This window comes from Crinia signifera, chromosome 2 (assembly GCF_055691185.1).
Source record: "Crinia signifera chromosome 2, ASM5569118v1, whole genome shotgun sequence".
NCBI lineage: Eukaryota > Metazoa > Chordata > Amphibia > Anura > Myobatrachidae > Crinia > Crinia signifera.
In genome coordinates this window covers 25,209,550-25,236,684 of record NC_139218.1, presented here as the reverse complement: position 1 = coordinate 25,236,684, position 27,135 = coordinate 25,209,550, and the positions used below count along the sequence as shown (strand labels likewise).

Genomic DNA, 27,135 nt, shown 5'->3' with positions numbered 1-27,135 from the left:
CAAATAGAACAGGAAAATGGTGTTCTATTTTCCTGTCGTATTTGCGTGGGTGTTTCACACCACTTAGCAGCCGTATTGTCAGTACGGCTGCTTAGTACATCAGGAATCACCATTCTTTTGAATGGTGATTTCTGTCGTATCCTATCGATGGTGTAGGACATTCGTATTTGTAAATACAAATACGAATGTTCCATCTTTAGGACTACGAATTGTTGTATTTTTGGGATTGTAAATCCCGAAAATACAAATTCGTAAAAAAAAGGTGTATTTCTCCCTACGAATACACCTTTTTTCTACGAATCCATTTTGGTAAATGTCCCCCCAAATGACTGAACACTCATTTACTAAAAAAAGCTAAAGATGGTCAGTCATAGGCGCTCAAGCTTAAGGGCCAGATGTCTCAAGCTTCACAAAGTGATAAACTGGAGAGTGATAAACAGCCAGCCAATCATCTCCTACCTGTCATGGTCCAGGCTGGGTTTGAAAAATAACAGGTAAGAGCTGATTGGCCTGGTTGTTTATCACTCACCACTTTATCACTTTGTGAAGCTTGATACATCCGGCCCTATGTCTGTTCTCAAGATCCACTTCATCACAGTCATCCAGCAAGAGCCCAGTGCTGGTTTTTTAAACAGAAAGAAAGAAGTGAACCTCGAAACCAATTAAAGCTGCTGTATAAAGGGAGTGTGTAAGTCTCCCCGTATAGAAACAAAGGACAAAAAAGGGAGTATACAGCGCTGGGTATTTCTGAATGATGACCACTAAACACTTGGTTTAGAAAAATGCAAATATATTTATTGTACAATATAACAATTAAAGAGAGTACTCTCTAAACATAAAATATGTTTAGAGAGTACTCTCTTTAATTGTTATATTGTACAATAAATATATTTGCATTTTTCTAAACCAAGTGTTTAGTGGTCATCATTCAGAAATACCCAGCGCTGTATACTCCCTTTTTTGTCCTGGTTTTTTAAACAGTGTGTGTGTGTGTGTGTGTGTGTGTGTGGGGGGGGGGGGGGGGGTTGAAATCAGGACCGGCTCCAAAGAGCCTGGGGCTAGTTATGCTCGGGGTGGACCCCATGCCGTTTTTTTAATTTTTCACTTTTAGACACTTTCCCCGACAAAAGCATGCATGGGTCTCAATGTATGCTTATGACAAATTCTCCTGCTAGAAGCAGCTCTATTTTTGTGCTCTTTTTTATGTCAAATACATGTGATATAAAAATAAAAAAAATCGCCCCCTATTAAATTTGGGACTTTGTATGTTTTCCATGTAAAAATATCTGGATGCGATTTTTGAAGTGCAATTTTTTTGGGCACGCCAAAACAAATGATTTTGTTTTGCCACAAACCACACTTCTTTAATTTATGGAAATTACGCGATTTGACGATAATTGGACCAAAAAAAAAAAACAGTTGCAGGGTCAGGAAAATTTAGATTACTTATTTAGATATTTATTATTATTTATTTAGATAATTTAGATTATAGCAGGCTCTAGCTTGGTCAGTGCAGCAGTAAATCAGCCTCAGGATTACACATATTGATAACAGAGCAGTATGGAAGTAGAGCAGACACTGGATTGGTCAGTGTGCTAGTACAGCAAGCTCTGGATTGGTCAGTGTGCCATTAGCGCAGCATTTGGACTGGTCAGTGTGCCATTAGCGCAGCATCTGGATTGATCAGTGTGACAGCAGTGCAGCCTCTGGAGTGGTCAGTGTGTCATTAGCGCAGAATCTAGATTGGTCAGTGTGCCATTAGCGCAGCATCTGGATTGGTCAGGGTGCCAGTAGAGCAGCCTCTGGATTGGTCAGGGTGCCAGTACAGCAGCCTCTGGATTGGTCAGGGTGCCAGTACAGCAGCCTCTGGATTGGTCAGAGTGCCAGTAGAGCAGCCTCTGGATTGGTCAGGGTGCCAGTACAGCAGCCTCTGGATTGGTCAGGGTGCCAGTACAGCAGCCTCTGGATTGGTCAGGGTGCCAGTACAGCAGCCTCTGGATTGGTCAGGGTGCCAGTACAGCAACCACTGGACTGGTCAGTGTGACAGTAGAGCAGCCTCTTGATAAAGCAGAAATATGACAACATATTTATCCAGCAACTCATCAATAAATCGGTTTATATTACACCCAATACCTAAAGGTCCATACACACTGAGCGGCTTTTCCCCTGCCCGGCGTCTTCAGCAGGGGGGGGGAGGACGGCTTTGCATTGTGCAGCTATGATTTTGTCACTGTCCACGACTCATCGCTGGTACCGCGTAGCCCTGGACTTACTTTGGGGGTGCAATGGAAAAAGGCATATCCAGCCTGCTACTGACATCACGCACCTTCCCCTAAAACGCTCAGGCATGCCTAGCATTTCCCCGGACACTCCCAGCGGTTTCCTAGGCAACCGCACCTACTGTGAATCGTACGCATGCGCAGTGCATCAATAATCGGCTGGGGCGGGGGGGGGGGGGCGTGGCTTGGCCAGCACTGAAAGCGGATGCGGGGAGTGTGAGCTCCGTGCATATCCTGACCATATATCCTGCCCGGGGTCCCGCAGGCGGCATATACATATACCTGCTGTGTCCGGAGGTGCTCCTGTTTCCCCTGCGCTGCCTACGGCTCTGATAGACGGCCTGTGGAGTCCTGTCGGCGGAGACTGCTGCGCCCTGCATATCTTCTCCAGGCGCGGGCGCCATTTTGGATCCTCCTGAACACTGGATGTGTGCGAGACCCTGGTGACCGACTGTGCTGCTGCCGCTGGCCGGGTGACTGGGTGGGTGGTGGCGTCCGGTGGCTCTCCGTAAAGTAGCGGGGAGAGTGGGAGTCGTCTCGCTTGAGACGCGCCGCTCAGGCCGCGCGGAGGGGCGGGCGCCATCTTGCTTGCCTGTCTCTAGGCTAGCTGCGAGGCATCTATAGAACTGATCCTGTGCTGGGCCCAGCGGTTATTTCTGCTACACACCTACTGGTACCTGCAAGGTGGGCTAAAACTTCAGAGCTGCTGTGTCAGTTGGTGCATGCTGGACTTTCCCTCTGCTGCAAATCTGAGTGTTTGCGTTTGGAATACTGTCACCATATCCTTTGCAAGGAGTCCTCTGATCATTACACCTGAGGTCTTATTGAAGTTATAATATTCCTTTCCACTGAGCACTATACAGAATTATGGAAATCTCCACTCAAAAAATTATCTTGGCGATTCAAGCCTCAACTTCCAGGCTCTTAAGCAAGCTTGATGCTATTAAACATGGTGGTCCGACTCCTGCCTGTTCTCCTGATGGTGCGGTGCAGGCTGCGGGGGACATGGTGGGCAGCCTGCCTATGCACACTACTTACGTGAGTTCTATTGCTCCTGTGCCAGCCCCAGACACATATTCCTCTGTGGCCCTGTCTGCTGTGAAACCTGTATGGGACACTTTAAATTTCTGGGAGGCTGTGCCCGCATGTCCTGAACGCTGGCTGGATTGTCCCCAAGATGCTGGGGACAGACACTTATTTGTTCCTATACCAGTTCCGGATGCATACACCTTTGGGGCTTTGTCAGTTGGAAAACTTGCCTTGGACGCTTTGCATACCTGTACTGTTATGTGTGTGTGCCCTGAATATTGCCCCGAGTATCCGGGAGGGGCTGGGATCAAGCACCTCGTCTGCCCTTTTCTATCGTTTTTGGACACTGAGGCCTGGCCGGACTAATGTTTCAGGACTTACCTCAAAATCGCTGTTGGAAATGCCTCTCATACCCTACTCTATATTTTACTGCATCCTAACTCTGTTTCCTGTATGCTATACGTTTGTCTAATGTTATAACCAAAAGGTCATTCATACTTGCTTGTTGTGGGAGAGTTCACCCAGTCTAGGTCACGAATGACTGCACCTCAGCTGAGCAGTCAGTGAAAATCATCAAATTCGCAGATGACACCACTATCATTGGCCTAATCAAGGATGGTGACGAGACCGCGTACAGGCATGCAGTGGAGAAGCTGACACAGTGGTGCAGCAGCAACAACCTCAATCTAAACCCCACCAAAACAGTTGAGATGGTGGTCGACTACAGGAAAAAACCAAATGCACTAGCCCCGCTAACAATAGCCAACGCAGTGGTGTCGCGGGTTGATTCCTTCAAATTCCTAGGGACAACCATGTCCAGTGACCTAAGATGGGGATTAAACATAACCACAAACATCAAAAAGGCCCAACAGCGCCTGTTCTTCCTGAGGCAACTCAGGAAATTCAACATCCCACAGGAGCTGCTGTGCGTATTCTACACCGCCATCGTGGAGTCTGTCTTATGTTCCTCGATCACAATCTGGTACGGTGGCGCAAGCGAGAACGACAAACAAAAACTGCAGAGGGTAGTGAAGACTGCGGAAAGGATCATAGGGACCGACCTCCCCCTGATAAGGGATCTGTTCTCATCCAGGGTAAGGAAACGCGCTGAGAAGATCGCAAACGACAAGCTGCATCCTGGTCACAACCTGTTCGACATCCTACCATCCAGAAGACGGTTCAGGTCCATCCCCGTCAAAACGTCCAGATCAGCAAGAAGCTTCTTTCCGTTAGCCGTCCATCACCTGAACAATCCAATCAAAGCGAATGCAATCCCAATATCAACAGCCAAACAACGTGTCCCTACTTGGCGACCTGACCACCATAGTCGTAGCTAGAAATTAAATGCTTGTAATGTCTTTATGTAATATATGTAATGTCTCCCTCCCCCCTTTTTATCCCTGCTTGATGCTGCACTGTAATCCACAAAAAATTCCTAGTGTGCGCAAGCACACATGGCCAATAAAGTTGATTCTATTCTATTCTATTTCTTTGCCATTCTAAATAGCCCTCGGCATATCCTGTCTTAACCATCCTTTGAATATCCTCTACATCAGTTAATTTTCAACCTTTTTCAGCTCGCGGCACTCTGGACAAAACTTTAAAATTGCCAAGGCACACCATCAGTCCCTCACGGGGATAAAAAAAAAAAACCCACACATACATTTGCCCCAATGGAAAAAATTCAACACATACATTAGCCCCCTCAGTAATAAAACATACAGGCCCCCCCAGAGAAATACAAATACATTGGCAACCCTAGTGATTTCAGACACTGCCCCCTATGCTGCACTGAAACCTGGCAGCAGCTGCAGTTATAAGAGCTGAGCACACACCGTGATTATATTGGGCTGGCTCCCTGCGCCGGCTCTGCCTCCAGTGTTGGCGCCTTTCTCGCATGGGGGGGGGGGGGGGGCGAGCTGTCTGCCCCCTCCTTCCCATTCTGATACCCCTGCTTAAGGCTGCTGCTTCCGCTCCTGTCCCAGCCCGCCCACCTATCATGTGCACAGAAGCCAATAGGCTCTGTGTACAGTGCTAGTCGCTGCCAGGCATTTCCTGACCTGGCTGCAGCTGTCCGCTCAGCTGAATGTCAGTACGCTGTGGCAGCCACACTGATATTCAGCTGAGCTGACAGCCGCTGGCGCACTGACATTGGGCGCACTGACACTGGCTCCCCCGTCTCTTGCGGCACACCAGACCACCGCTGACGGCACACTAGTGTGCCGCGGCACAGTGGTTGGGAACCGCTGCTCTACATGTTGGGTTGGGGGGGGGGGGGGGGAATTTCTAGGCTAGTTAATGTAGTTTAGTGGGGTTTAGAGGGTAGGTTGTTAGGTTTAGGGCTCCAGGTATTCCCAGGTTGGGGTGGGACATACAGGGTGGGGGGTTATAGTGAGGTTTGATTTGGGCTCAGTTTGGGGTTTTCTTTTGTTGCATTGACATGATTTATTTTGGGATATATCTATATTTATTTGCACTTGGACAGTGGCAATTAACCACTCTGTGTTGCAGGTTGGTGGGGTACAGTGAACCTTATACAATATTTATCTATATTTGTGTACCTCTTTATCCATCCGTTTCCAGGGACCCGGATGGCGCCTCCGGGTATCTTGATTGGTATATATTTCTCTCTCTCCTGGAGTGATGAAAGTCCTATAAAACCCTGCTATTTGCTTTTGAAACTACATATGTCTGATATACATGACTATGTCTCTATGTAATACTATGGATGTTATACACCTACCGATATAACGCAATACTACTGTCTATATTATTACTGGAAAAATGTCCCTATATATATGCATGCCAAAGCTATTTCTGCTCCTGTTATATATGCTATTGTTTTAAATGCTCTGGCTATTTATATTACTGTTATGGGGTGTTATTGTTATATGAACAAAACATTTCCAATACAAATTACCGAATTAAAAAAAAAAAAAAAATCGGCTGCGGCGCAAACAGGTCTGAATCAGACCCCACCAGTGAGTCAATGAAGTGAATTTACACAGCTGTATTATATAGACCAATACAAATCAACTTAATGTCCAGCAGCTTCCTGCCCGTTACTCCACAATGATGCAGGTGTAACCTCTGAGGACATCCCCAGAGAACAGGGGATGAATAGAAACCGATTTCCCCACATTCCTGCAGCCCCCATTGGATATAATTAGGGTTACCACCTCATCCCTTTAATTCCGGACACATATTAATTACACAGGTTCTGTGGCTGGCTGACTACAAGACTCCATTTCACCTGGTTTTAAACTGCCACAGAACCTGTGTAATTAATATGTGTCTGGAATTAAAGGGATGGTGGGTGGTAACCCTAGATATAATGAGGGCTGTACAGAATAGGAATTTATATAGATGCTTCTCATTATTTTTTTAGAAACTTGGGGCCTAATTCCAGGATTGTGCGGCTCTGCACACATTTGCGTATGTGCAGGGCCGCTGTATGAACGCCTTCGGCAACTATCACAGTCGCCAAGGCCTTCGTACGATGGAGGGGGCGAGCAGGGGAACACCTGGGGACGTTCCCCTGGGGACGCGCACAAGCCGATGTCTGCCGGGGGAGGGTGAAGTCAAAGGACTTCAGTGCCCACCCCCTCTTCGCCGGACACCTTATTTCCGAAGGTCAATCCGCCTACCATCGAATGATTTCTCCTTGATGGTTGGACGATGAAGTCTGGGGCGAGATCACGGTGCGAAAAGGCAAGATGAAGTGCCGTTAATGACATCACCACACCATTGTAATGCCAACTCACCCCTCTCACAGCTTAATATACAGCAAGGCTGGAGTAAATAAAAGCTTAACTAACATGAACAATTCTCTTCAAGATGTAGCACTATTACTTTTATCCACAAGATGGCAGCAAAGCCCCTCTAATAATATATTTATTTTAAAGTACGCTTCTGCGCCTTTGAGGCATAAATAAGTATAGGACTTTAAAGGCCCCCATACATTAGGCCGACTTGTCCTAGGGACAAGTCGGACCCAATTTACCTGCGAGCCGCCCGGCAGCTCCCCGGGAGGCTCACATACAATTTGGCACTTGATGTGCCATTTTTTACATGGGATAAATCGCATGCGATTTATCCCATGTAAAAAAAAAACCCGGGGAGCTGCAGGGCGGTGAGGAGTAGTGGGGGTGGGCAGCGGCGGCGGTGGTGGGGGCGGGCAGCGGCGGCCAGCGGTGGTGGGGGCGGGCGGCGGGTGCGGTGAGCGCTGCTGACCTGGCCGGGCAGTGTACTTACACATAGCAGCAGCGGGGACGGGACGCGTAGTGGCGGCTATTAGATTTTTAAAATATTGTCAAATGACCGGCCGCTCTCTGATTGGCCGGAGAGCTCTCAGCCAATCAGAGAGCGGCCGGTCATTTGACAAGTATTTTAAAAATATAATAGCCGCCACTGCGCTGCCCGTCCCCGCTGCTGCTATGTATGAATGGACAGCCTGTGATTGGCTGAGCGCTCTCTCAGCCAATTGCTGACTGGCTGAGAGAGCGCTCAGCCAATCACAGGCCGCCCATTCATTGTATGGGCTTTTTTTTTTTATTCCGTACTACTGACAGCTCCCGCCGGCTCCCCCTGCCCGGCTCTATGCCGGCTGTGTCACCCGCAGCGCCCCAAGCCCCCCCTGCTCCCTCTACCGCCGTGCCGCCCCACTAGGTCCCAAGTCGGGTGGTCGGACGTGCAGCAGGTCCGACCACCCGACGCAGATCCGATGCGCACGGGACCGCGCATCGGATCTGAGGGGACATCAAAACTAGCCGATTTTGGTCCGATTTCGGCCAGATCCGACTGATCTGGCTGAAATCTGACCAAAATCGGCTAGTGTATGGGGGCCTTAAGGATCAGGACATGGCAGCAATTTCTCACTGAAGTATGGGGGTCTCAACCTAGAGCATGTCGACTTTCTATCAATGTCGACCTATTGAGCGTTTGACTAGACATGGTCGATGACCCATCGGGATACCATTGTGGAGAGTAATGGGCAGACAATTTCAGCTGGTTTGGGCATCTCTAGATCTGGGGGCACACTTGAGAACAGCTCAAGGCACACTAGTGTACCACGGCACAGTGGTAGAAAAACACTGGTCTATGTTGTATCCGCTTAGCTCAAACATAGCGTGTATACATACTGAACATACAGTCATCTCCAGAGTTATTGGGACCCTTTAAGAATTTGGGCAAAGCTATAAGTATCAGGATGGGGGATATACTGCATCCCAAAAATGTAAGCCCCTTTTACACCGCACCTCAAACCATCCCGTGTGGAGGCGGGGCGGTCCTGGTTCTACACAGCTGCAGGCGCCACTGCTAGTCATACAGTATGACAAGCACAGAGGTGGCCGGCAACAGCATCCTGGCACTCTGCGCAGGCCCCGCTGGAGCTGGGTCCCCCCAAGCCGCCATTGGATCTGCAAGACCATGATCTAATGTGTACGCTAAATATCATTAACGACCAACCATCATCTGTACATGCAGCTCAATGTTGACTATCTAGAATGCATTTACTGAGCAAAAGTGCGGGAACAAGCATCTTCGCGGCCCGCGACTACACCTTCATGCATTGGGACAATGCTACATGATCTCCGGCCATCGTCAGCAGCGCTGCTTGTTCCCATTCTGCTGCTTCGGAGCAGTGACTAATAGATGCTGACGCTGGGGAGACAAAGCTGGAGGCCTGGGGGAAACTGCTGGATGGTGCTGCTGGTGATGAAGCCTCCAACAATGGGAACCCTGTGACCTCCGTGCCGGCCGCTCCCCCTCCCCCACAGTGCCACTTGTGTTGCCAGGAGCCCGCCATTCTGCCGTCCTCTCCACTGCTGCTGCACTTACACCCGCCCATGAGCCTGTGTCCATCCTGCAACTCACTGCCTGCCAATCCACGCAAAGCGTGCCCGAGCAGACCCGCCTGTTCTGAAAAATGAGCGTAATGAGGTAATATATACACTATAGCCTATATTTGCAAACCCTGAACTATATCAGTCAGTGTGTATGCACTATGTCGTTCCCCCCGGCACTGGCTAGAGGTGAAACTACCATTAGTGCAACAGGTGCAGTAAACCGGGGCCCTTGAGGACTCATGGGCCCACTACTGCCCCTCCTACTGTTTTTCCTTATTACCCTCTGCCTCTCTCTGTCACCCTCTGCATCTCCCTGCCTGTCACACACTGCCGTGTTGCATATTGTGAACTTGGGATGAAGTGGAGCAGGCGGGCTAACTTTATATTTTTGCACCTAGGTTCGCCGCTGACAAGTTCTGCCACTGGCACCGCCGATATACTTAGCATTATCAATGATGCCAGGAATCACCCAGTATCTTTACATCAGGCAGGAAACAGTTGAGTATCACAAGCACCAAAATCAGCATATGTACCGTACATACCTCCCAACATGACCCTCTCCAGGAGGGACAGAATGCTCTGTTTCTGGACTTCCCTCTTAATGTATGATTGCCATCACCTGTGTGGAAACATCTTTCTTATCCATTAACCCAGTGGTAGCCAACTCCAGTCCACGAAAGCTACCAACAGTGCACATTTTCCAGCTCACCTCACAGGTACACAGGTGCACTCATTACTGACTAACACATTTTAAAAAATCCACAGATGGAGCTAATTACTTCACTTGTGATTCTGTGAGGAGACCTGGAAAATGTTAACTGTTGGTAGCTCTCGAGGACTGGAGTTGGCTACCCCTACATTAACCTGTTGAAAACAAGTGATGGCAAACACCAAGCATAGATCAGCATACATACACATAGCATATACACACCAGCATGCAAACAACAAGCATACATCCACCAGCATGCAAACACCAAGCATACATCAGCATACATACACATAGCATATACACACCAGCATGCAAACACCAAGCATACATCCACCAGCATGCAAACACCAAGCATAGATCAGCATACATACACATAGCATATACACACCAGCATGCAAACAACAAGCATACATCCACCAGCATGCAAACACCAAGCATACATCAGCATACATACACATAGCATATACACACCAGCATGCAAACAACAAGCATACACCCACAAGCATGCAAACACCAAGCATAGATCAGCATACATACACATAGCATATACACACCAGCATGCAAACAACAAGCATACATCCACCAGCATGCAAACACCAAGCATACATCAGCATACATACACATAGCATATACACACCAGCATGCAAACACCAAGCATACATCAGCATACATACACATAGCATATACACACCAGCATGCAAACACCAAGCATACATCAGCATACATACACATAGCATATACACACCAGCATGCAATCAACAAGCATACATCAGCATACATACACATAGCATATACACACCAGCATGCAAACAACAAGCATACACCCACCAGCATGCAAACACCAAGCATAGATCAGCATACATACACATAGCATATACACACCAGCATGCAAACAACAAGCATACATCCACCAGCATGCAAACACCAAGCATATATCAGCATACATACACATAGCATATACACACCAGCATGCAAACACCAAGCATACATCAGCATACATACACATAGCATATACACACCAGCATGCAAACAACAAGCATACATTCACCAGGGGTTGGGATCATTTGGTCTATTGCATTATGGTAGAAAGTCATTAGGTCGAATCCATTAGGTCGACATGCTAAAAGGTCGACATGATTCTAGGTCGACATGGGAACAGGTCGACATGATTCTAGGTCGAAAGGTCATTAGTTCGACAGGTCATTAGTTCGACAAGGTCATTAGTTCGACATTGTCTATGTCGACATTCACAAGGTCGACATGGGGTTTTTCACTGTTTTTTTACCTGAATGTCAACACAGTCGACATGGACACAGTTTAAAGTGCACTGCATCCCCTCGCATCGCTCGCTGCGCTCGCTATGCGTCGGGCACGGTGCCTCGCTACGCTCGGCACACTATTTTATTCTCCCACCACGCCCTAGTGGATGGTAGGGCATGAAATACCGCCTGTCGGCACATGTTGGCTGAAAAAACAGTGAAAAACTCCATGTCGACCTTGTGAATGTCGACATAGACAATGTCGAACTAATGACCTTGTCGAACTAATGACCTGTCGAACTAATGACCTTTCGAACTAGAATCATGTCGACCTTTTCCCATGTCGACCTAGAGTCATGTCGACCTTTTAGCATGTCGACCTGATGGATTCGACCTAATGACTTTCTACCATAATGCAGTAGACCAAATGACCGCATCCCATTCACCAGCATGCAAACACCAAGCATACATCAGCATACACACACCAAGCATACATCAGCATACACACACCAAGTAAGCTGGTTGATGTAATGAAATAAAGAATATAATTTTTCATTTAAAAAAATGGAACTACAAGTCCCATACTCGTGATGAGCACTAGAGATACCACTATGTATGTGCAGCAGGGGAACTACAAATCCCATACTCCCCGCCTCCTGAGCACTCGATAACACTATGTATGTGCAGCAGGGGAACTACAAGTCCCATACTCCCCACCTCCTGAGCACTCGATAACACTATGTATGTGCAGCAGGGGAACTACAAGTCCCATACTAGTGATGAGCACTAGAGATACCACTATGCCGTCCCGGGACTGATGACTCACCCGTTATTACTGCCAGTGTGCGATGCAGCTGCAGGGCCGCATGTGACCGGGGGGCGCGGGCGCTGTGTACCGGGAGCAGGGGGAGGAGCATCGGCCCAATCACGTGTCTCCCATGTGCCTGTGTCATCAGCCGGCTCCCAAATTCCGCCTCAGTCAGTTTGAGGCATAAATAAGTATAGGACTTCAAGGATCAGGACATGGCAGCAATTTCTCACTGAAGTATGGGGGTCTCAACCTAGAGCATGTCGACTTTCTATCAATGTCGACCTATTGAGTGTTTGACTAGACATGGTCGATGACCTATCGGGATACCATTGTGGAGAGTAATGGGCAGACAATTTCAGCTGGTTTGGGCATCTCTAGATCTGGGGGCACACTTGAGAACCGCTCAAGGCACACTAGTGTACCACGGCACAGTGGTAGAAAAACACTGGTCTATGTTGTATCCGCTTAGCTCAAACATAGCGTGTATACATACAGTCATCTCCAGAGTTATTGGGACCCGTTAAGAATTTGGGCAAAGCTATAAGTATCAGGATGGGGTTATACTGCATCCCAAAAATGTAAGCCCCTTTCACACCGCACCTCAAACCATCCCGTGTGGAGGCGGGGCGGTCCTGGTTCCACACAGCTGCAGGCGCCACTGCTGGTCATACAGTGTGACAAGCACAGAGGTGGCCAGCAGCAGCATCCTGGCACTCTGCGCAGGCCCCGTTGGAGCTGGGTCCCCTCAATCTGCAAGACCATGATCTAATGTGTACGATAAATATCATTAACGACCAACCATCATCTGTACATGCAGCTCAATGTTGACAATCTGGAATGCATTTACTGAGCAAAAGTGCGGGAACAAGCATCTTCGCGGCCCGCGACTACACCTGCATGCATTGGGACAATGCTACATTATCTCCGGCCATCGTCAGCGGCGCTGCTTGTTCCCATTCTGCTGCTTCGGAGCAGTGACTAATAGATGCTGACGCTGGAGAGACAAAGCTGGAGGCCTGGGGGAAACTGCTGGATGGTGCTGCTGGTGATGAAGCCTCCAACAAGGGGAACCCTGTGACCTCCGTGCCGGCCGCTCCCCCTCCCCCACAGTGCCACTTTTGCTGCCAGGAGCCCGCCATTCTGCCGTCCCCTCCACTGCTGCTGCACTTACACCCGCCCATGAGCCTGTGTCCATCCTGCAACTCACTGCCTGCCAATCCACGCAAAGCGTGCCCGAGCAGACCCGCCTGTTCTATAAAATGAGCGGGTAATACAGTATATACACTATAGCATGTATTTGTAAACCCTGAACTATATCAGTCAGTGTGTATGTACTATGTCGTTCCCCCCGGCACCGGCTAGAGGTGAAACTACCATTAGTGCAACAGGTGCAATAAACCGGGGCCCTTGAGGACTAATGGGCCCACTACTGCCCCTCCTACTGTTTTTCCTTATTACCCTCTGCCTCTCTCTGGTCACCCTCTGCATCTCCCTGCCTGTCACACACTGCCGTGTTGCATATTGTGAACTTGGGATGAAGTGGAGCAGGCGGGCTAACTTTATATTTTTGCACCTAGGTTCGCCGCTGACAAGTTCTGCCACTGGCACCGCCGATATACTTAGCATTATCAATGATGCCAGGAATCACCCAGTATATTTACATCAGACAGGAAACAGTTGAGTATCACAAGCACCAAAATCAGGATATGTACCGTACATACCTCCCAACATGACCCTCTCCAGGAGGGACAGAATGCTCTGTTTCTGGACTTCCCTCTTAATGTATGATTGCCATCACCTGTGTGGAAACAGCTTTCTTATCCATTAACCCAGTGGTAGCCAACTCCAGTCCACGAAAGCTACCAACAGTGCACATTTTCCAGCTCACCTCACAGGTACACAGGTGCACTCATTACTGACTAACACATTTTAAAAGATCCACAGGTGGAGCTAATTACTTCACTTGTGATTCTGTGAGGAGACCTGACTGTTGGTAGCTCTCGAGGACTGGAGTTGGCTACCCCTACATTAACCTGTTGAAAACAAGTGATGGCAAACACCAAGCATAGATCAGCATACATACACATAGCATATACACACCAGCATGCAAACAACAAGCATACATCCACCAGCATGCAAACACCAAGCATAGATCAGCATACATACACATAGCATATACACACCAGCATGCAAACACCAAGCATACATCCACCAGCATGCAAACACCAAGCATACATCAGCATACATACACATAGCATATACACACCAGCATGCAAACAACAAGCATACATCCACCAGCATGCAAACACCAAGCATACATCAGCATACACACACTAAGTAAGCTGGTTGATGTAATGAAATAAAGAATATCATTTTTTATTTAAAAAAATGGAACTACAAGTCCCATACTCGTGATGAGCACTAGAGATACCACTATGTATGTGCAGCAGGGGAACTACAAGTCCCATACTCTCCACCTCCTGAGCACTAGAGATACCACTATGTATGATGAGCCGGGGAACTACAAGTCCCATACTAGTGATGAGCACTAGAGATACCACTATGCCGTCCCGGGACTGATGACTCACCAGTCATTGCTGCCAGCGTGCGATGCAGCTGCAGGACCGCATGTGGCCGGGGGGCGCGGGCGCTGTGTACCGGGAGCAGGGGGAGGAGCATCGGCCCAATCACGTGTCTCCCGTGTGCCTGTGTCATCAGCCGGCTCCCAAATTCCGCCTCAGTCAGTGGGAGTGGATTGGAAGAAGTTGCAGCTGCCTGATCCGCAGGGGACGGAGGGTGATCACTGTCTCTTGTCACCTCTGTGACCTGTCTGTCTCCCCCCAGCCCTGCCTGTCCCCTCACACCCCTATCGTTCTCCCCCTAGTCCTCGCTGTCTCTCCCAAGTTCTGCCTGTTCCTTCTCATCCCTGCCTGTCTCCCGAGTCCCCCTCAGCCCTGCCTGTCTCCCCCCTAGCCCTGCCTGTCCCCTAACACCCCTATCATTCCCCCCCCCCCCCCTAGTCCTCTCTGTTTCTCCCCAGTTCTGCCTGCTCCTTCTAATCCCTGCCTGTCTCCCCCCTAGCCCTGCCTGTCTCCCCCCTAGCCCTGTCTGTCTGCCCCCCCCCCCTGTTCTGTCTGTCTCCCCCCTAGCCCTGTCTGTCTCCCCCCAAACCCTCCCCCCACCCAGCCCTGTCTGTCGTCACCCCCCCTCCCAACCCTGTCTGTGTGTCGTCACCCCCCCTCCCAACCCTGTCTGTGTGTCGTCACCCCCCCTCCCAACCCTGTCTGTCTGTCGTCACCCCCCCCCCAACCCTGTCCGTCTTTAGTCACCCCCCTCCCAACCCTGTCTGTCTGTCATCACCCCCCTCCCAACCCTGTCTGTCTGTCATCACCCCCCCCACCCCACCCTGTCCGTATTTCGTCACGCCCCTCCCAACCCTGTCTGTCTGTCATCACCCCCCCCCAACCCTGTCTGTCTGTCTGTGTGGGCGGCGGTGCAGGAGGGATCTCTGATACCAGCAGCTCTCCCTCCTGATACATTCAGGTGATACTTAATATTTGCGGCTAACACCTGAAACCTGGTGGTTTTGAGAATTTAGCTGCAAATATTAAATGATGAATGGGCCTCACAGTGAGAAATGTGAAAAGTGAATTTGTTAAACAGCTGCAAAGGTCATGTCGCTGGGTTGCACTGAACAGCAGATTCTTATCACCGCCTTTATTTACTATTACTTCTAAGACCTACATGATGGAGAGCGTTGGGAAGTTACAGAAGCGATATCACACCCTCACAGCGGACCTGCAGCAATGTGGAGAGGATGCCGGTCTGATGGCTGGATGTAGAGGTATAACATGGTTTATAGGTCCTGTCCCTACAGACCATCTTCTTTTTCTGAGTTGGCGGTCTAGGGATAAAACGGGGAGGATCAGGTTAAGGAAACCGCATACTGGATATTAATCACCGGGCGATAGCGGGGTCACGCATCCAGGGGTGATGCTCTGTGATCCATAAGCTCTGGGGTATGTGCTGGGTTCCTCGTGCAGTAAGCCCAAATGAACGCATTTAACACAGATTTTCCGGGAATCTTCTGACAGCGGAATCACAACAGGAGGTGTCAGCCCCTGAGGGGTGACACCTAAGGCCGGCTCCTGCTCAGTGACAGGAGCCAGGTGCCGCACTGTAACAGTACCTGCAGCACCCGCTCCTATCACTGTAGGAGTCGGCACTGTACTCACACTGGTCTCAAGTTCAGCTTGCATCTCCCGGCCGCCTGAAGTGACGAAAGGGGGATTTGGGCTGCCATGCCCCCTACCCACATGGTCATGCTTTTTACCAGCACTGCCTTTGGTATCCAGACATTGCACAGAGCGCACGGGCCTCACCAGTATTAGTGTAAATGTATGAAGCTTGGAGCAGTGATATCTATCCCCATAAAGAACGGTATATGCAAGGTGATAATGCTCCAGCCAATCACCTCCTAACTGTCAATTTACATATTGGAGCTGATTGGCTGGAGCATTGTATCGTACATCCGCGCATGTCACGTTCTTGTCACTGTCCATTATTCTGCACTCACAGTAATACAGATTCAGCTGCCGGCGCTCCTATCCCCAGCGGCTGCCAGTCTGCTGTGTAACTGATGCCTCCTGTATTATAAATACACCCGGTACTTGTGTGTTATCACGGCGCCCCCGATATTGATTGTGCGATTTTTTTCATTGCATCGCATGCCATACACCCGATGCACTGCGATGCGATTTTAGCCCCCTATGCGATGAAAAATTGTATAAGCACCCTAATGGGTGCTTACAATGTTAAATGCACCCCCACGCCACCCCCCACTATAAACGTGAACCCGAAGCATGGCGAGCCCGCGAGGGGCTGCGGTACGCGTCCTCCGACCTTTTCATACCCCCACTATCCACGTCGGTGTGGAGTTGATTTTATAAAGTCACACTTTCTAAAATCAACTCCACGCCGACGTGGATAGTGGGGGTATGAAAAGGTTGGAGGACGCGTACCGCCGCCCTTCGTGGGCTCGCTGCGCTTGCCGCGCTTCGGGGTCACGTTTATAGTGGGGGTGGCGTGGGAGTGCATTTAACATTGTAAGCACCCATTAGGGTGCTTATACAAGTTATAATCGCATCCCATCGCATTGTATGGCATTGTATGCCATATACAATGACATACAATTTTAAAATTGTATGACATTGGTGAACATCGCGCAGCATTGCATACCATCGCATGCCTTATGGTCTGCGATGCGATGGGCGCCGTGATACTACACAAGTACCATACACTCTTTCCCTGTGACCCAGGTGTCGGAGACTACAGATATAAGAGTCTGATCTGTTTTCCTCCAGCAGAGAATATTATCACCCATGAGCAGAGATGCGCCACTGTGGCCAATGACACCTTTCGCTTCCTGCTGCGTGACACCGACTATTACCAGCATAGGACAGGCCTGGCTGCCTTTATCCTGCAGAGAGGTGAGAGGTCAGCGACACCAGTGCCATACATGTGGGGGCATGCGTGTAACTGTCCCTCCTCGGTCTGATCCACAGGTCGCCAAGGCAAGGAGAAGACTGATGACGTGTATGAGGTGGTGGCACTAGCGACTGGGGACACGTGGTACCAGGGATGGCAGGAGTACCAGGGGCTACTGGTTCACGATAGCCACGCAGTGGTGCTGGCAAGAAGGGCGCTGTTGAGGTGAGATGTGGCCCTGTATCAATGCAGATATGTAATAATCATCTATGTACTATGAAGAAGGAAATGTACCCTTTTTACCGTCCCTCCAGCTGTTTGAACTACATATCCCAGCATGCCCTGCAGCAGTTATAGCATGGCCACATAGCAAAACTGTAGCAGGGCATCCTGGGATGTGTAGTTCAACATTATCCCTGATTTATTACATCTGTGCTTTTCCAATTCAGGAAATTATAATCTTGTATATGCCAAGTCTTAAGGTGCGTACACACGGGGGCGATTTTGTACACTATCGCGGGAAATATGGTCGCTTAGCGACCATATTGCCCACGATGGGAGTGTGCACCGGCGATATATCGCTGGGTGCGCGCTCCCGTTTTTACCCCTGTAGTGATCGCTGGTCGCAGGAACATGCTCCTGCGACCAGCTGATTACCACCGCCGGGCTACCCCGGCAGTTTCTTTTTCATCAGCGACCATCTCTGGTCGCTGATGAAAAGGAGAAACTGAGCAATATATTGCTCAGCCATATATTGCTCAGCAATATATGGCTGAGCAATATATCTCCCCCGTGTGTACGGGGCTTTAAATTCTGATCGGTTCTGTTATGTCATGTGACAAATAACGCATAGCTGATTGGACGCTGGCTGATGACGTTATTTCTGTCCCTTATGTGTGATTCCTGCTCTGTGACCAATATGCATGAATACAATGGCAGTGGATGGAGCAGCGGGCAGTGGGGGCATGTATAACAGTGGTGGGTGGTGTTACTGGGTGTACAGAGAGGACCCCATGGTGGCTCTGCACAGTCTCCGGTCACTGCCGATGTTCCCACCACTACTATAACCGTGACTCTCTCTCCCCTAGATACCTGTACAAGGAGATCACCCTGTACTACAGTGCGCTGCCTGGGGCCGGGAAGAAGAGCATATTCTGTCCGTCTCAGCTGAGCCAGGGCTTGGTGCTGAAGCCTGACATCTACCTGCACCTCTACGTCAGCTGTATCCCGGATGGAGCCGCTCCGTCCTGTGTGTGAGTGATGTCTGGGTGGGCACAGCTTAGGGGGTGACCAGGGAGATGTGGCTTACGTCTCCCTAGATGGTATAGGGTCCAATGGACGGTAAGGGGGGATGTCTACAAGGACAATGCATAAATTACTACTCCCAATGGGTTCATCATCTCTCTCTCTCTCTCTCTCTCTCTCTCTCTCTATCTATCTATCTATCTATCTATCTATATATATATATATATATATATATATATATATATATATATATATCTACTGTCCGTGTGACTCCGAAACACTGCCATCTGTTGGCAGCAAGCGAAACTACATCTAGCTTTCGAAGCATTAGCTTCGAGCAGGCTTACTCGTACATTATATGTTTCTTACATGTGAGAATATTGTGAATGTCTCCCATCATTTCATGTCTCCTAGGGCATGGGAAGAACAGACCACTGTACCCCTGAGTGTGCACTCCAAGGGTTCCCTGATCACGGTGTGTAACTGCCCCTCCAGTGTACTGGCTGCACGTGTGTGCTGCATGTCTGCCACCGACAAGCTGCTGAAGTGGGGGGTCCTCGGGGTGCAGGGGGCGCTGCTGAGCCAGCTGGTGGAGCCGCTGTACATAACAAGCATTGTCGTAGGTACAGTATATTATGTACACATGGGACCACCTTTCACACAACAGTACTGTGTCCCACACAACAAAGCTGTGTCCCACGTCATTATGACCCTGTGATCTGACCCTGGTCAATTTTCGGTGTCTCTTGTCCCCACAGGAAGTAGCGAGCAGCAGATAGACGCTCTCTCTCATTCTGTCATTGGCCGACTTCAGCCTCCCTTGGATTTGGCCCTGTTCCCGTCCTATGCTGTACACTTTCCTTACTTGTTCATTGGACCGGAAGTCATCAGCAAACAGCCTCCACCTGTCCACCCCACTCACAGTGTGAATTGGTGCATGGGGGACAAGGATGTGGAGATTCTGGATGGCAGCACTGGACAACTGCTGGACAGGTGAGTAGGGAACAATGGTCTGTGCAGGGGAATTACCCATACAGGTTTCCAGACTTTACTGGTGTTCTGTTATGTATGTAGGTACAAATGGCTATCTCAAGATATGACTGTAGTATAAGGAGCGGCCCCGGGATCTGCACAGTATAAGGAGCTGCCCCGGGATCTGCGGTATAAGGAGCAGCCCCGGGATCTGCGGTATAAGGAGCTGCCCCGGGATCTGCGGTATAAGGAGCAGCCCCAGGATCCGCAGTATAAGGAGCGGCCCCGGGATCCACGGTATAAGGAGCGGCCCAGGATCTGCGGTATAAGGAGCGGCCCCGGGATCTGCGGTATAAGGAGCGGCCCCGGGATCTGCGGTATAAGGAGCGGCCCCGGGATCTGCGGTATAAGGAGCGGCCCCGGGATCTGCGGTATAAGGAGCGGCCCCGGGATCCGTGGTATAAGGAGCGACCCCGGGATCTGCGGTATAAGGAGCGACCCCGGGATTGGCGGTATAAGGAGCGGCCGAGAGATCTGCGGTATAAGGAGCGGCCGAGAGATCTGCGGTATAAGGAGCGGCCACGGGATCTGCGGTATAAGGAGCGGTCCGGGATCTGCGGTATAAGGAGCGGCCCCGGGATCCGCGGCATAAGGAGCGGCCCCGGGATCTGCGGTATAAGGAGCGACCCCGGGATCTGCGGTATAAGGAGCGGCCCCGGGATCTGTGGTATAAGGAGCGGCCCCGGGATCTGCGGTATAAGGAGCGGCCCCTGGATCCACGGTATGAGGAGCGGCCCCGGGATCCGCGGTATGAGGAGTGGCCCCGGGATCCGCAGTATAAGGAGTAGCCCCGGGATCTGCAGCATTAGGAGCAGCCCCGGGATCCGCAGTATAAGGAGTAGCCCCGGGATCTGCAGCATTAGGAGCAGCCACTAGCCAGCCTGGTTTTCTCCTCTTCAGGTCTCAATATAAGATCCTGTATGATCATTGCTCTGCCACCGAGTGCGAGAATAATTGACTGCTGCATCTAATATCTCCATAGGCGACATGTAGTAAGCAGAACTCGGTCACCACAGTTCTATAACGGTCATGATTCTTGTGTCTGCAGCTCGCTCACCTCCCCGCATTGTCCTGGGAGCCAACTCTGCAAAGCGGCCATGTTGGTGTATTACATCGGTGTCCAACGCTTACTGGGAAAGCCGCAGCTGCAGGTCTCTTACTACAGCGCTAAGGTAGGCAATCTCACATCACTGGTGCATGGACCACTCAGGTCTCCAGGCCGCAATGCTACCTTTCGCAGATAAGTGTGCAGTTAACGCACCCTGCGAATCCCCCCGGAAGCATGTGAATGGTTGTGTACGCTGACACATCCATTCGCAAACTGACTTTTATTTTTCTCCGAAATATCCGAGAACGAGGCGGGCCTGCGTTCGCATGGGGACACCCAGCGTTTTTCTGGGCATACCCACTGATTTTGTAGGCACGCCCAGGACGTCCCCATGCGCCAGCCCACTGCCCTGCACAGCGTCCATGCACATGCGTATATTCGCTAATACGTATAAGCAGAGCCACACCATCGGTCCCTGAGCGAATACGCCAGGGGCCGTTCAGTAGTATATCAGGCCCGTAGTGTGTATCAGGCTTTAAAATAAACCCCTGTAAGACTTATTGTGTGCTTCTCATGGACTGCTGTCACTCTCCCTGTCTGGGCCCTTGCTGTCACTCTCCCTGTCCCTGCTGTTACTCTTCCCTTCCGCCTCCCTGCTGTTACTCTTCCCTTCCGCGCCCCTGCTGTCACTCTCCCCATTTGTGCCCCTGCTGTCAGTCTCCCCTTCTGGGCCCCTGCTGTATCTCTCCCAGTCCGCGCTGTTACTCTTCCGCATCCCTGCTGTCACTCTCCCCTTCCGTGTCCCTGCTGTCACTCTCCCCGTCCGCGCTGTCGCTCTTCCCATCCGCGTCCCCGCTGTTACTCTCCCCTTCTATGTCCCTGCTGTCGCTCTCCCTTTCTGTGTCCCTGCTGTTACTTTTCCCGTATGCGCTGTTACTCTTCCCTTCCGCGTCCCTGCTGTTACTCTCCTATCCGTGTCCCTGCTGTCACTCTCCCCTCTGCGCTGTTACTCTCCCCTTCTGTGTCCCTGCTGTCGCTATCCTTTTCTGTGTCCCTGCTGTTACTCTTCCCGTTCGTGCTGTTACTCTTCCCTTCCGCGTCCCTGCTGTTACTTCCCTATCCGTGTCCCCGCTGTCACTCTCCCCGTCCGCCGCTTTTACTATCTCCCCTTACATGTCCCTGCTGTCACTCTCCCTTTCTGTGTCCCTGCTGTTCTGGTTTCACCGAGGCATTTTTGGTTTCCACAAAGCATTTCTGTGTCATCTATGCCACTAGTACAATGTGCATCATTAGTGTGACCCAGTCCACTGACACAGAGGTGAACAGAAACCCCAAATATAAACCTGCAGATCTGTTATAATGTGTGGGTCATCTAGAGCCATGATTTCCAAATCCAACCCACAGGTACCCCAAACAGGTTATACTTTTTTGGGGAACCAGCCGGATAGTTACTGACCAAGCCAAAGAGGTTACTCACCTGTGTATTGTTTAAGACATCCAGAAACCTGAGCTGTTTGGGGGGCACTTGAGAACCACTGATTTAGATTTGCATAGATTTCATTATAGTGACATCTAGTGGGTAACAGACAAATTACAGCTTCTGAACAGAACATCAGAGGACTCTAGGAAGGGTGTTTATGTGAATGTACATTAGGTCAGCCCTATTAAGGTTGACATACTTTGGGCCCACCACTGAAGGTTGACCGGTCTTAGATCGACACCTGAAATAGGTTGACATGGCTAAGGTCGACACAAACATTAGGTCGACAGTCAAAAGGTCGATATTTACTTTTTACTTGTTTTTTTTTTTTTTGAGTCAACATGTGCCGACAGGCGGTATTTCATGCCCTACCATCCACTACAGCACGGTGGATGGCACAAGGCACTGTGCCCAAAGCATGGTGAGGGCAGCATGCCATGCAGGTGGTCGTGGGACACTTAGACGGTATCCATGTCGACATTTGGGACAAAACCGTGAAAAACTCACGTCGACATTCTGACTGTCAACCTAATGCTTTTGTCGACCTTCCGACCCTGTCAACCTGAGCCGTGTCAACCTATTACAGGTGTCGACCTACATTGGGTCAACATTCAATGACCCATACCCACCTGCCGTGTATGGTTCTCTTGAAGTGGGAATGTATCAAACCTTCTAATGAGAAGTGGACAAGTTGCCCATAGCAACCACCCAGCTTCTACCTATCGTTTTACAGAATGTACTTGACAAATGATAGCTACAGCTCATTGGTTGCTATGAGCAATGACTTCACTCGTCCCTTCTCCTCTTTAGAAGGTTTGATACATTTCCCCCATCGCATCCTACTCTCCCAGAATGACCGGGAGACTCCTGGAGTATTGGCGCACCTCCTGGCCTCCCTGAGATAGGCAATTCTCCCAGATGGCCGTGTCATGCTTTGTGTGATGTAATCTACTGTAGTGCGCTCTCTTTGGGCCAGATTCAGTTGGCCGCAAGGTTGTGCCGGAACCTAGCGCGCTTCATGTGTTAACCAGGCAGGTGAACCTTGGTTGTTATTGCTTTTGCCCCATAGAGATGCGACAAAAAAAAAAACAAGTTTATTTATTATTATTATTACCAGTTTCTTATATAGCGCACACATATTCCACAGCGCTTTACAGAGAGAATATTGGAACATTCGCATCAGTCCCTGCCCCAGTGGAGCTTACAATCTATATTCCCTACCACATGTACACGCACACAGACATTCTAGATTTAATTTTGTTGGGAGCCAAATAACCTACCAGTATATTTTTGGATTGTGGGAGAAAACCGGAGTACCCGGAGGAAACCCACGCAAGCACGGTGAGAATATACAAACTCCGCACAGTTAGAGCCATGGTGGGAATCGAACCCATGACCTCGTGATAACCATTACACAGTCCATGCTGATCATCGAAACCTGGTAGCTCACAGATTCTGATGTGAGCTACCAGCACAGCACAGCAATAGGGATTGGCTGGCAATGGGCAGTTGTGGCTTTTGCATTCAAGAACCTTTATAAGTGCTCTATCGTCCTGTGCAGCAGCCCATGGGGGAGATATACAACATAACACAGTACAGAAGAGGAGTTTCTATTTAGATCGACTCTCTGGCATTTTCTACTCCAATATTAGGGCCAGATGTATCAAGCTTCAAAAGTGATAAAATGCAGAGTGATAAACAATCGGCTCCTAACTGTCATTTAAAAAAAAAAACCATGACCGTTATTAGCTGATTGGCTGGTGGTTTATCACTCTCCATTTTATCACCTTTCAAGCTTAGTACATCTGGCCCTAATATTGGAGTAGAAAATGCCAGAGAGTCGATCTAAATGAGAATTACAATATACCTGTAACCTCGTACTCTTTCCCCTGGGTTTTAGGCTTCCTCAGATCAGTACCAACGTGTCAAAACCCTGCTCTACTCTCATCTGAGGGCCCATGATCATGGGCTGTGGCCCCGCAAGCTCTGCGTGGACAGGTTCAGAGCCACAATTAGGCAGGGGCCCGATGGGGACTCCTGGAGCTTCCAGTCTGAGCTTCGTTGATGATTTCTGTTGACCAGTGCGATCTGATGTTTTTGTTTCTCACCTGTGTGTTATGTGAGTGGGTTTCTCTCTTGTTATTTGGTTGATCTGGACAATTGTAAAGTCATTAAAATATATATTTTTTTGCTGGAGTCTTTGTCTATGTTTTATTTATTTATTTTTTAATTGTGTGCCGAGAATTAATAAGGATTTGACGAATAAGCTAAACAAATATCCCAGAGAGTGTTGTTATTACACTGACACTTCTCCATCACTCACCGGAGATGCTGCACAAAATATATAATTGAGGTCACATCAGTGTTATTCACAGCAAATAGTGCGCCATGGAGGAGAGAGGCTGAGGGAAGACAGCAAAGGTAAGTAATACCGCTTTTCCACTGACCTAAAAATCATGGGTTTTTGCACTTGAACGCGAATGTGACCTGGGATTTTTTACCCAGGGAACCAAGCATGGAAACGGCTCTTACCTGGGATTTTTGACCCAGGCAGAGGAGTCTGCTGGCTGCCCACCCACTGGTGGCTGCCAATTTCTGTTGGTCGCCGCTGCCCACCCACGGTCCCTGCTGATGCCTGCCGCACGCCAGCAGATGCCCTCCGGTTCCCACCGATGCCTGCTGGTCCCCGTCCACTGCCCTGCTTTTCAGTATAAATGGTGTCTACCTGGGAATGGGTCTACCTCTTGCTATTGTTTATCTTTAAAACCTGAGGACACAGGGCAGTGGAAACGGACCCCAGTGTGGAGACCCGAAACATCCCAGGTTTGACCCGAGATTTTGGTAGAAAAGTGGTATCAGACCTGATGGTGAGAGATTTGATGGCTAGAGACACAAGGTTGGGGGACTTGATGGCTAGAGACACAAGGTGGGGGGACTTGATGGCTAGAGACACAAGGTGGGGGGACTTGGTGGCTAGAGACACAAGGTTGGGGGACTTGATGGCTAGAGACACAAGGTGGGGGGACTTGATGGCTAGAGACACAAGGTTGGGGGACTTGATGGCTAGAAACACACAAGGGGGAGAGACTTGATTGCTGGAGACACAAGGTGGGGGGACTTGATGGCTTGAGGTACGCAAGGGGGAGATACTTGATGGCTAATGACATAAGGTGGGGAGAAACTTATTGGCTTCAGACACACAAGAGCAAGTTGATTACTAGAGACACAAGGGACTTGATGGCTTAAAACAAACAAGGGGGAGAGACTTGATGGCTAGTGACTCAAGGTAAGGAGAGACTTGATGGCTTGAGACACAAGGTGGGGGGCCTTGATGGCTTGCGACACAAGGTGGGTGTACTTGATGGCTTGAGAGACTTGATGGCTAGAGACGAAAGATGGGGGAGACACAAGGGTAAGAAATGTAATGGCTGGAGACACACAAGGAGGAGAAACTTGATGGCTAGAGACACAAGGTGGGGGAGAGACTTGATGGACAGATATACAAGATGGGGGAGACTTGATGGCTGGAGACAAAAGATGGGAGAGACTTGATGGCTGGAGACACAAGGTGGGATAGATTTGATAGAGAAACATACGGGGATACTTAATTTTTGTGGGGGGGGGGGGATGTTATTTCCCTGTGGGGGTCTGAGGGTGTGCCGTGGCGATTTTAACCCCTTACCGCCGCAGCCTGTTTTTGCCTTCCTGACAGAGCCCTTTTTTTCAAATCTGACATGTATCACTTTATGTGGGGATAACTTTTTATTGCTTTTACTTATGCCAGTGATTTTGAGATTGTTTTCTCGTGACACATTGTACTTTAAGTTAGTGGTAAATTTTGGTCGATACAGTCTGTGTTTTTTTGTGAAAAATACCAAAATGTCATAAAAAAATTGAAAATTTTGCAATTTGCAAAATGTTAAATTTTCTGCTTGTGAGACAAATAATCATACCACTCAAAATAGTTAATAACTAACAAAGACCATATGTCTACTTTATGTTGCCATCATTATTTCAACCTCCTTTTAATTTTTTTGGACACTAGGAGGCTTAAAATATGAATAGCAAATTCTCAAATTTTCAAGAAAATTTCAAACACTGATTTTTTTAGGGACCAGTTCAGTTCTGATGTGACTTTGAGGGACTTGTATGTGAGACACCCCCATAAATGATGCCATTTCAAAAACTGCACCCCTCACAGTATTCAAAACAGCATTTTGGAAGTTTGTTAACCCTTTAGGTGTTTCACAGGAATTAAAACAAAGTGTAGGTGAAATTTCAAAATTTCATTTTTTTTGCAGATTTTCAATTTTAATACATTTTTCTAAGGAACACAGTAGATTTTACTAGAGAAATGTGACTAAAAATTGATTCCCCCAATTCTTTTGTTTTCATAAATATCCTATATGTGGCCCTAGTGTGCACGTTGACCAAACCACAGGCTTCATAATAGAAGGAGCACCTACTTGATTTTGGAGCCTCCTTTTTATGAGATTATTTTTTAGGCACCATGTAGGTTTCTAGGCACCATAAGATGCTAAAAGTTAGGAACCCCCCACAAGTGACCCCATTTTGCAAACTACACCCCTCAGGGAATTCATCTAGGGGTATAGTGTACATTTCAAACCCCCAGGGGTTTCACTAATTTTGGTACAACTGGGCTGTGAAAATGAAAAATTACATTTTTTTACACAAAAATGCAGTTCTGGCTCAAAATTTTTCATTTTCACAAGGAATGAAGGAGACAAAGCACCCCAAAATCTGTGCCGCAATTTCTCCCGAGTACGGCAATGCCTCATATGTGACCAAAAAATACCATTTGGGTGCATGGCAGGACTCAGAAGGGAAGGAGTGATATTTGGATTTTGCAGCACAGATTCTGGTGGAATGAATGGTGGGTGCTATGT

The 27,135-nt window shown here is 49.1% G+C and overlaps 2 protein-coding genes across 3 annotated transcripts in view; one reads left to right on the top strand and one right to left on the bottom strand.

The window, feature by feature from the left end:
• Positions 1-11,970, bottom strand: part of EPCIP (exosomal polycystin 1 interacting protein) — a 52,520-nt gene extending 40,550 nt beyond the window's left edge. Inside the window, exon 1 of the mRNA XM_083171816.1 lies at positions 11,952-11,970. The gene's annotated coding sequence lies outside the window, so the exon portion shown is untranslated. The remainder of the gene's footprint in view (positions 1-11,951) is intronic.
• A 2,567-nt stretch (positions 11,971-14,537) lies between these two features.
• LOC146059513 (adenosine deaminase domain-containing protein 2-like) lies at positions 14,538-24,424 on the top strand. Of its 2 annotated transcripts, none has more exons than XM_083171810.1 (9): positions 14,538-14,732; positions 15,675-15,780; positions 17,303-17,425; positions 17,501-17,648; positions 18,512-18,676; positions 19,083-19,291; positions 19,427-19,661; positions 20,749-20,872; positions 24,129-24,424. In XM_083171810.1, exons 1-9 carry the CDS (start codon positions 14,547-14,549, stop codon positions 24,291-24,293), a joined length of 1,461 nt encoding a protein of 486 aa, XP_083027936.1. In that variant the 5' UTR covers positions 14,538-14,546; the 3' UTR covers positions 24,294-24,424. The 2 variants fall into 2 exon arrangements, with proteins under 2 accessions (XP_083027936.1, XP_083027934.1); XM_083171808.1 differs by having other exon boundaries at positions 17,300-17,425.
• The last annotated feature ends 2,711 nt before the right edge of the window (positions 24,425-27,135 follow it).